Source organism: Danio rerio, chromosome 16 (assembly GCF_049306965.1).
Source record: "Danio rerio strain Tuebingen ecotype United States chromosome 16, GRCz12tu, whole genome shotgun sequence".
NCBI lineage: Eukaryota > Metazoa > Chordata > Actinopteri > Cypriniformes > Danionidae > Danio > Danio rerio.
In genome coordinates this window covers 5035625-5046984 of record NC_133191.1, presented here as the reverse complement: position 1 = coordinate 5046984, position 11360 = coordinate 5035625, and the positions used below count along the sequence as shown (strand labels likewise).

The window sequence follows — 11360 nt, the reverse complement described above, 5'->3', positions numbered from 1 at the left end:
TTAATAAATTAAGCAAAATAATAATTAAAAAACACTTGAATTATTAGAATAAAAGAATCCAATGATTATATATCATAATAATACGAATTATGGAATCAGATTATATAAGTCGGTTATCCAAACTATTAGTTCAACAAAACTATGTTAAAATTAATCATAATTTTTTTATTTCACTTTTATTATTTATTGTTATTATTATTTTATATATATATATATATATATATATATATATATATATATATATATATATATATATATATATATATATATATATATATATTCATTTTCTTTTCGGCTTAGTCTCTTTATTAATCTGGGGTCACCACAGCGGAATAAACCGCCAACTTATCCAGCATATGTTTTACACAGCGGATGTCCTCCCAGCTGCAACCCATCACTGGGAAACACCCACACACTCTCATTCACACACAAACAGTACTGACAATTTTTAGCTTACCCAATTCACCCATAATGCATGTCTTTGGACTTGTGGGGAAAACCAGAGCACCTGGAGAAAACCCATACCAACATGGGGAGAACATGCAAACTCCACACAGAAACAGCAACTGAACCAGCCGGGGCTCGAACCAGCGACTTTCTTGCTGTGAGGCGACCCACTGCGCCACCATGCTGCCTATATATTCAGTTTTCAGTTTAACTGTGAGAAGATTTCTTCAAAACATTTTTAAACATAATAGTTTTAATAACTCATTTCTAATAATTTATTTTATCTTTGCCATTATGACAGTAAATAATATTTGCCTACTAGGCAGGTTGGGGCAGTTAGGCAAGTTATTAAATAATGAAGGTTTGTTCTGTAGACTATCTGGAAAATATAGCTTTATTATTAGTTAAAGATGTATTATGTACACTGTAATTTATTTATTATTTGTTATAACATTTATTTAGCTAATACTCACTCCCCACAGAAGAATGAACGGCCAAATTATTCTGCCATATGTTTTACTCATGAAATTCCATATATATTACTTCAGCTGCATAAAGAACTGTGAACTTTACTTTAGTATGTTTTCATCATTTAATTTTTCAAACTTTTTAACAATACAAAATATTGTTTAATTTCAGTTCAATTTATATATGACACTTACAGTGTTTATCAAATGTCTCAACAACTAAATTGCCAAACTATATTAATAAATAGTTTAATTTCCTCGCGTTTTTATTTCTTTATGATTAGAGATTGTCACTGATTTTCTTATTTGCAAATTAAACACTTGAATATTAAAGGACCTAAAGAAATTTAACATATACACAAAATGTTCAAATGAAAAATATAGGCCTAAATTTAAAGAATGTGTTGGGTATTTAAATGAACTATCCCTTTAAGAAAAATAACAAATGCATTGAAGAGAAAATACAGTAACACAAGTTGGAAAAGAGAGAGAGAAAATCTTTACAAAGCATCCATCATTAAGAAAAATATTATAAACTTTAAAAAACATCATTATTCATTCCCTTATTTTCATTTGGTCCCTTTATTCATCAAGGGTCACCACAGCGGAATGAACTGCCAACTTATCCAGCATATGTTTTACACAGCGGATGTTCTACAAGGTGCAGCCCAGTTATTGGTTGTTTAATATAATATTTATTATTATATTAATCATTAATAATATTAACAATGATAATAATAATAATTACTGTTATTTTTATTATTCATAAGTTAGGAGATTCAGCAATGAACGAAATTTCAGCAAGAAAAGGTCTAGGTATTGTCTTTAGGGACTTATTTTTAGGAAAGTTGTAAAAACTTAAAATGTAACACCAAAAGTTATAACAAAAAGATCGAGAGCATGATCACTACCAGACAAATATGTTTCATAGCCAAATTTAAAATATATTTAAACAAAAACGCTGGATTTTTTTTAATTATTATTATTTATATGTGCATTCATCTAAAAAAAATGAAGTGTGTGTGTGGTCCTGGACTCCCCCCGTGCGCCTGTAATGGCACAGTCCAGTGAGCTGTGCTCAACTTGGATTCAGGGAGCGGCGGGGGAGAATCATTCACGGCGAGCGGCGCAAGCAGACGCAGCGGGACACGGAGATGAAGAGCCGCCAATATTACAACACAAAAACACGGAGAAAAACACCTTTATAGCTTCGCGGATCCGCCGTTTCTCTTTAACCCACCAGCAACTTTAATAACAAGCTGGTGTTTTTGTATAGGAACACTGTGCACTACTTCTGAAGAAACTCGTGGAGAGAGATATTTGTTTTCAGAAGGACTCCATTAAGAAGTTACAACTTGCGATTTTGACGAGCATATTATAAAAGCTCGTTACATTTTTTCGCCTTTCTACTAAGTTGCAAGGCATCTAAGGAGTTATAATACACCTCGAAGGAAGAAACTAAGAAATATGTGTGATTTTACTGTCTCGTGAGCTCGTTCCTTTCATCTCTGAAGAGAACTTTTTTCCCCGCCGTTTGATTTCTATCGAGTCAAAATGTCGAATGTTGGATTATTGCGTTTGCTTCAACTTCAGACAAAACAAAGGAGCATGTGTAACCTGACTCTCTGCCTTTTACTCTTCCTGACGTCTTCCTGCTCATCTTTATCTACATGTCCTGCCCAGTGTTTGTGCGAATCCACTGTAGTGAACTGCGAGAGCCAAAACTTGACATCAGTCCCACAGCCACTTCCAGAAAACATCACCACACTCAATCTCAATGGAAACCGCATATTGAATCTGAGCAATGCATCGTTCCCCAGACCTCTGGTGCATTTAACGCACCTTTATGTGTCGGGAAACCAGCTGCAGGAGTTGGACATGGCATTTAAAAAATTGTCAAGCCTGCGCTTGCTTGACCTGAGCGACAACAGGATTTTACAGTTCAGCATTGAGGCTTTACATCAAGACAACAAGATTGAAGTTCTGAACTTCAGCAAATCCTTATGCAATCACTCCTACATTGGTGTGTTGGCTGATCTCTTCAGACACAGCCTTCCGAAGGTTTCACGCCTTGATTTGTCCAACAATGACTTGGTGTTTCTACCTGAGGACATTTTCACAGGTTTATCCGAGCTGTCTCTTTTGGATTTGAGGAACAACTCCCTTGTTTCCTTCAGGAATGTTACATCTCAGAATAAAGCTCTGAAAGAGTTGGACTTACGAGACAATGCATTTAAAGCTCTGTCCAATGAAACTCTATCAGAGCTCTATTCAATCCCTAATTTGCGAGTCAGACTTGCAGGAAACCCTTGGCGCTGTGATTGTGACATTGAGTACTTGCTGTTTTGGTTGGAGAAACAAGACTTTGTGACGGACAGATTGAATCTGACCTGTGCTAGTCCCAGAGAACTCAAACATGTCCAACTCGTACACCTGGAGCACTCACAGCTCCCATGCTGGAGCGACAATGTGGATGAGCTGAATCGTGTTCTGGAGCCCTCGTATGTGTTTTTGGGGCTCGTTCTTGCCCTCATTGGGGTCATCTTCCTTCTGGTCCTTTACCTTAACAGGAAAGGGATCAAGAGATGGATGTACAATATCCGTGACGCATGCAGAGATCATATGGAGGGATACCATTACAGATACGAGATCAACTCAGACCCGGGGCTGGCCAACCTCAGTCCCAACTCCGATGTGTGACCAAGACCATCCTCGACGAAGCTTTGCATGAGTACTTGTATAATTAGGGGTTTGCTGTGACATGCAGTCTTTTTCGATCAGACTATGTTAAAAGGATAGTTCACCCACAATTCTGCTATTTGTTTTAAACCTATTTGAGCTTCTTTCTTCTGTTGAACACAAAATATGGATGTCAGTGGCTTCAAGTTTCCAAATTTTTCTAAATATTTTGTGTTCAACAGAACAGAGAAACTCATAAGGATGGACTGATAGGATTTACCAAATACTGATATATATATATATATATATATATATATATATATATATGAAAACTTCGATAACTGGTCGATTGCATAGAGTACTGAGCAGTATTGTCTTGTTGTTTTTTCTGCTTTGAACTAATTTCACTGAACATGGATTAGATCCATTCAAAATTGAGCTGTGTAACATTTTAAGAGAAGCATAAGTTAAATATAATAAAACAGAATAAATAAAAAAAATATATATATGACATTTTCAAAGGTGATTTTTAAACACTACTTTTTATTTGACGTATAATAGAACAAATTTATTTAATACGTTTAACAAATTAAGCCAGTACTATTGCTATATGTACAATATAAATGTAGCTTCTCCAAAAAAATATTGACTAACTAAAGTGCTGTCGCAAGGGCGTAGAATTGGCATGGATGGAGGGAACGTGTCCTCACCAATATCTACCAATTACTGAAATGTCCCTACCAATAATTTAATTGACTTCAATATAAAATAATGCTCTGTCAACACTTAGTAACCGACGCATGTACAAAATCCAGTTTGCTACGAGTTCACTGTAATACTATAAACCAAGGCAGTGTTTTTTTTTTTTTTCAGTGAATCAAAATTCTGTTTCGATTCTGACAAACAATAATCGGGATAAAACGGTTAAATTGCATCACACACACCTCTAAATTTCTCTACATCTACTCCCTGGTGCGGTCGTTTTCTTTTATCGTCCAAGACGTTTTAAGGCAAAATTATTTATTTAGCACATTTCATACACAATATTAATTCGAAGTGCTTTACGTAAACAAGAAGATTAAAAGAATCAAAATAACCACACTATAAGTAAAAAAAAAAATATAAACAACAAAGCAGCAAAATGACTGAAAAGAGATAAAAATGTGTTAAACGATTTTAAATGAATAAGAAAGACAAAAATAGTGTGATCTGTTGGATGTAGCAAAGTTTTTATTCAGTAAATTGACAGCTAACCAGATCTAAACAAGTCTTGATTTGAGTGTGCCTAATGTTGGAGGACATCTGACCATTTCTGGAAGCCGCTTCCACTTTAGTAGCTGAAAGGTTCGTTTTAGCCCAAAGTAACCAATGGGCGGTGCCTGAGCATGGTGCACATAATTTGAAAATGCGCATGAAAATGCATCTGCAAAACTGTGTAGGATAAACTTTTCATCCGATCAGAAAAAATGCACATAAACTAAAATGAAAGCACCTTTACTAAATAAATTCCAGAATGCACATCAAAAAACTCATGTGATTTTGGTTTTAACAGATCATGTGATTTTGGTTTTAACAGATCATGTGATTTTGGTTTTAACAGATCATGTGATGATAAAAATGTGCATGATGGGACGCATTCATGGACAAACCAGCATTTCCAGAAATGTTGTTTTGTTCATTCTAAAATCCCTCAGCCAAAGTCTGTCATCACAGTGGTTCAGTATTGTTTTTATTATAACCTCCAGAACTGGCTTCTGTTCATTTAGTTTCGTCTTCTGAAGCACAAGTCTATTATAGAAGAAAAAAGCCCCCCAGTGGCTTCTCCTACAGCACAAAACTGCATTTTTATTTTTGATATTTGCCTCCAGTTTATCAGGAAATGAAAATCTTGTTCTTTTTTACTCACTGAATGGAAACGCTACTTAGTTTCATGCAATATTCTAGTTTTTAGCATACCTTTCATTCCTATTTTTGGGTGGAAACAGCTACTGCCTTTATGTTATTAATAACGTTATTTGCTTTTTCACATTTTTACCGATAGCTTTAAAGTAATCCAAAATACATCGTTTCATTCCTACTCACTCTCAACATGAGTCTGAGTAAGGACGTACTCACACTATGTACACATGGTCTCGAACTTGGCCAAAGCACACTTGTTCCCCCTCTCGTCTCCCCTCGCATTCAAGCCTGAGCACACTCATCGGTGATTCGCTGTTCAGTGTAAGAAACGCTCTTGCTCAGCACAGTGGAGATTTCTTTAGTTATATTGTTTTAGATGCAGTGACACGCAGTCAAATATTTCGCAGAACAGATCCGCCACTTTTGACGCTCATAAACAATCATAAAGTCCTCGTGCTGCAGGAATTAGGAGGTTTGCTGAAGGTGCAGCTGTCATGCAGTGAGGGGTTTGCGTCTTTAATAGTCTATGACAGTTGTGTTCATTGAACAGTAAAAATAATTAATAAATCCACAGCAAACGCTCTGCCACACCTCTTCCAACCGGGCCAGGGCCCGCCAAGTGAACTGCGTCTGAGCCCGATTCAGAGCACTCAAACGATCCAGGAAACAGGCCTGGGCACGGTTCGGATGGCATAGTGTGAGTGCATCCTAAATGAGCACTTTTTTTTTTTTTTTGTGGTGAAATATCCATTTAACTTTATTCTGAAGGTGTCGATGCTGTTATGCTCGCTGCATCTCGTTCAAATATGCTGGTATGTTGCTGTTATGTGGTCCAGTGATGCATGAATCCAAAACATCAAGTATGTATGTTTAGAATTCATTGTTCCCAATTTTTATACTGCAAATGTTCTTTTCTGAAATTCTACTTTTTTAACAGAGTATAAATCTATCCTCCTAATGTCTGAACAAATGTTTAATATGCATGCAATGTTATTTTTATAGCTTAGTTTATTTCTTCTGCAAAAAAATAAACAAAAAAGATTCGAAATGCCATGCATGTATTTTTTTTCATTGATGTTTTTATATATATATAGATTTAAATTTGTTGGCTGGACATAAATCAACTCTTTTATTGGCGATGCCCTGTTGAATTAAAGGTCTTGCACTGATCTTTTCTCTCTGGTCCAGTGATTTGAGGTTCAGAGGTGTGTATGTGATGCTGATGCTTTTTTTTTACTACATTTTACTCAGCAGATGCCCTTCCAGCTGCACCCCAGGACTGGGAAACACCCGTACACACTCATACACTGCGGCAGGGGTCACCAATCTCGTTCCTGGAGGTCCGGTACCCTGCAGGGTTTAGCTCCAACTTGCCTCAACACACCCGCCTGGGTGTTTCAAGTATACCTAGTAAGAGCTTGATTAGCTTGTTCAGGTGTGTTTGATTAGGGTTGGAGCTAAAATCTGCAGAACACCGGTCCTCAAGGAACAAGTTTGGTAAATCCATGCACTACGGCCAATTTAGTTAATCCAATTCACCTATAGCGCATGTCTTTGGACTGTGGGGGAAACCGGAGCACCCAGAGGAAACCCATGCCAATACTGGGAGAACATGCAAACTGTGAGGCGACAGTGCTAACCACTGAGCCACCGTGCTGCCCATCATTCAACTACTTCAGCAACACATATTTGAATAGTTATATGTTAATGAATGTACCTGAATGTATTTTTCATCCTTCAGTCCGTGTTTGAGAGCAGATCACTAAAACAGGACCTTACACCTACTCAAGGAGCTGAAGCTTTAAAGATTTGCATAACATTCAAAAACATCTATTGGTGATAGGCCCGCGGATCCTCGCATAATATTAAAATGACTAACATGGGAGGCGTTAATGCAACAGTATGATCACTGTCTGATCATTTAATAATTTAAACTAATAGTCGATTGATATATTAGGGTTTTTTAGTTTGAGAAGCACTGCACCTGTCTGTGGGTAAAGTCAACATGACATTAAAGTTGATTGTTTAGCCTTTTTACACTTCTGGCTTAGTGTAATTATTTTGCCATCTATAAAACAATCTATGCCTTCAGTCATGTTGAATAAAAGTGGTAACGTTTCAATAATTGTTCAATCCCCAAATGATGGCACACCTTTAACGATTGACGTTGTGTGGACGTTACCAATATGACGCATAGTTAAAGTCAGAATTATTAGCGCCCCTTTGGATTTTTTTTTTCTTTTTTTAAATATTTCCCAAATTATGTTTAACAGAGCAAGGAAATTTTCACAGTATGTCTGATAATATTTTTTCTTCTGCAGAAAGTCTTATTTGTTTTATTTCAGCAAGAATGTAAGCAGTTATTAATTTATTAAACACCATTTTATGGACAAAATTATTAGCCCCTTTAAGCTCAATTTGTTTTCGATAGTCTACCGAACAAACCATCATTATACATTAACTAGATGAGTTATCAAAACGATTATGTTTAGAAATGTGTTTAGAAATCTTCTCTCCGTTAAACAGAAATTGGGAGAAAAAAAATAAATAAACGGGGGGGGCTAATAATTCTGACTTCAACTGTATATCAGACGGTTGGATTTTGGTTGCCATGCCTGACGAATAAATGTCAGTATTTGACGTCAATATGATGTTGGTTTAAGATGTTGGCTCTACGTCGGATTTTGGTCACTTTCCAACACAACCTAAAATCAACCAAATGTCATTATTGGACATCAAAATAACGTTTTCCTTAGACAGTCCTAAATCTAAAATAATATTAACGTCTCATGACGTGTGTCTGCTGGGTCCTACAAAAGTTCTCCAAAAAGAATGAGTCTTAGGCCGTACTCACACTAGGTACAGTTGCCTCGAACCGGGCCAAAGCACGCTTGTCCCCCCTCCCGTCTCCCCCAACGGCCCGCACTCACACCACAAACGGGCTTCGGCACGCTTACGTCATCGCTGCTGTGCTATTCAGTGAGAAGCGCTCTCTCACTCAGCAGCACAGTGGAGATTTCTCTAGTTATATCGTTTCAGTCGTTTGTTATGCAGTGACATTCAGTCAAATATTTCACCAAACAGTCCTTAGGGATGCGGTGACACGCAGTCAGATATTTCGCCGAACAGATCCGCCACTTTTGGCGCTCATAAACAATCATAAAGCCCTCGTGCTGCAGGAATGAGGAGGTCTGCTGAAGGTGCAGCTGTCGTGCAGTAAGGGGTTTGCGTATTTAATAAACTACGGCAGTTTGCGTTCACTGAACAGTAAGAATGATTAATAAATCCATATTAAACAGCCCCTTAAAAGTCACGTCTCGCTTTCAGTGTCGGGCTTTGGCGCGTATTGCACAGAAGCCCAAGTGAACCGTGCCTTAGCCCGATTCAGCGCACTCACACTTCTCAAACGATCCGGGAAACGGGCCTGGGCACGGTACGAATGGCAAAGTGTGAGTAGGCCCTTATTTCAAATTAATACAAAAGTTTTCCGGGAATCCAATGCATCGAAATCTAATTTATTTGTCCTTTTAAGGCTCACTGAAAATGTATGCTGAATTTTGGTAATTTGTTGCACTACATGAGTAAAACAGCATTGCATGTTGATTTGGTGAACTGTTTACCAAATTAATGTTGTACAGCAGAACCATTTTCTCCCAAAAAAAACAGGATATTCACATTTTTCCCCCCAAAAAAACTCCCTGCTCTCTTTAACCTTTGAATACTAGGTAAAATATTTGTGATGTAGCATACCTAAAACTATGACTTTGTGTTCAGTATAAAAAATTAAATAAGTCTTGCAGCATTTGAACCATACTCCAGGTTTGGATGTGAGGAAATTTGACCATCTGTTAACATTCAAGGAATGCTGTGTGTCAGAATGTGTTTTACCTGCAAATTGCGTCCATGACCTTGCCATCTAATCTGCAGGCAAATATCTTCCAGTGTAAAGGTAGGTGGTGAAACTCCTTATTTGTATGCACACTAGTATGTTCTTGCCTACTGTTTGTTCAGAATGAGTTTCAGAGGTTTTGTAGTTGTTTACCAACTCTTTTCTTTTCTCTTTCAGGTCTCGCACAGTAAGTAAAGGATAATGCACATCTAGCCGGTCGATCTTGCAGAATAAAGACTGATTTAGCTGCTGTAGTAGACTGTGTAAAATGTTATTACTTGGCTAACTGACACAAAAGTACAATTAGACATTGATTTGAGCAGTATTAATTTAATAACTCTTTAATTAAACATAAATATAGCAGAAAGAAAAACGAATTGATGCAGCCTTCAACATCCTACTTATTTTTTTCAGTTGCAAGATGGCTAAGATAACTGACCATATGCTAACCTACATATTCTTCCTTCACAAGATGGCGCCAAACAGTCAAAAACAGAGTCATGATGGCAAACAGATAGATATGTGGTTGTATGTGAACGAATTCACCAACAGTCAAGATGATTCGAAGTTACAAGATGAGCCTGTAATTCAGCAGTTGTTATCTTATAATAACATACCTTGGAATGTTGCAACTGACCAATCAGAATCAAGTATTCAAGACAGTTGTGTAATATGTAAAGCCATGGTCACACTAGAGTATGCGAAATTCTGTCGTATGCCACTGCAAAAAGGGGTAAGAAAAAACAATATGATTAGACGTTGATGAAGCGAGTAACTGCATTCGCTTGTGTATAAATAAAAGGGAATGGGGCAAAGTCCAGTTAAAGGATAAAGTACATCCAGGTTGTTGTTATTGCAGAAAAAAGCTCGACAGACTTATCGGCAGCAAGATGCGAAGCAGAGCATTGTTATATAAAACCGAAGTGCTTTATTATGGAAAACCAACCAACTGGATGTACATTATCCCACTTATAACATGTCTACTTGCCCCAAAATTTTAAATTAGACATAAAACAGTGTTCTGACCCATAATAGTTTATTAATTCTTTAAACAAATACAAATCAGGCAGAAACAACCCTGGCTCAAATACGTTCCGGGTGGGGAAGGGGTGCAGTTTTTGTTTTCGCGAATCCACCAGAGGCTGCTCCGTAGAATTCTGAGATCTCAAATTTCTCTCGCGAGTGCTATTTACACTGGCTCTTCTTGCATGAACCCACCAGAGGCCGCTGTCGACTGACTCACTGACTGACTGACCAACCGACCGATACACCCACCCACTTCCCTTAACCTAAATGAATAGCTGCGTCCCAAATGGCACACTATGCACTCATGCACTATGTACTTATTCACTTACACACTCAACAGCATAGTACATGTATGTGGTGTCGTCCCAAATGGCACACTAATGTTTTTTTTACTAAGCGGAAATTCAAACCGTTTCCCTGATGACGTTTGACGGTTGCCAAATCAGTCAAATAAATGACCAAACTATCAAATAATACCTGCCGTGAGTATAACCGCATTCACCATCGGGTGGCGCTATTATCACTCTGGTAGGAGAATTTTGCTTTCACCATCCAAAATAAAAAAAGTTATGCAACATGTGTGCCCGATAGCTCCGCACTTTCCGGTACGTGATCAAACCTGCGGTCGTTGAGTGCGTGAAGTGTCCAACATTCCTCACTTTATTTTAGCGGCTGAATGAGTGCATCATCCAGATAATTAAAGTGCACTTATTATTTTTAGAGTTTTCAGTGTGAACACACTACTTACACTATTTATACTACAAAATGGCGTAGAATAGTGCATAAGTATGCGATTTGGGACGCAGCTGTATTGTTTTAAAAAGCACCGATTGACCAGCGCCCACCCACTTCTCAAAACCCAACCGACAGTGTTTTTAAAAGCAATTCAGAAAAAGACAAAACCTTGGTGGCAGTCTGATTCTTACCACGTTTTCAGATTTTACCACATTCTC

General features: G+C 37.5%; 2 protein-coding genes across 4 annotated transcripts in view; one reads left to right on the top strand and one right to left on the bottom strand.

Moving 5' to 3' along the window:
• Positions 1 to 2026: 2026 nt before the first annotated feature.
• tpbg (trophoblast glycoprotein) lies at positions 2027 to 6661 on the top strand. 2 transcript variants are annotated; one of them, XM_073925344.1, is made up of 2 exons: positions 2027 to 5135; positions 5194 to 6661. In XM_073925344.1, exon 1 carries the CDS (start codon positions 2469 to 2471, stop codon positions 3612 to 3614), a length of 1146 nt encoding a protein of 381 aa, XP_073781445.1. In that variant the 5' UTR covers positions 2027 to 2468; the 3' UTR covers positions 3615 to 5135; positions 5194 to 6661.
• Positions 6662 to 7578: 917 nt separating this feature from the next.
• The window catches only part of ube3d (ubiquitin protein ligase E3D), a 64971-nt gene continuing 61189 nt past the window's right edge, over positions 7579 to 11360 (bottom strand). For both annotated transcript variants that reach the window (XR_012391447.1, XR_012391448.1), the window contains exon 12: positions 7579 to 10102. The gene's annotated coding sequence lies outside the window, so the exon portion shown is untranslated. The remainder of the gene's footprint in view (positions 10103 to 11360) is intronic.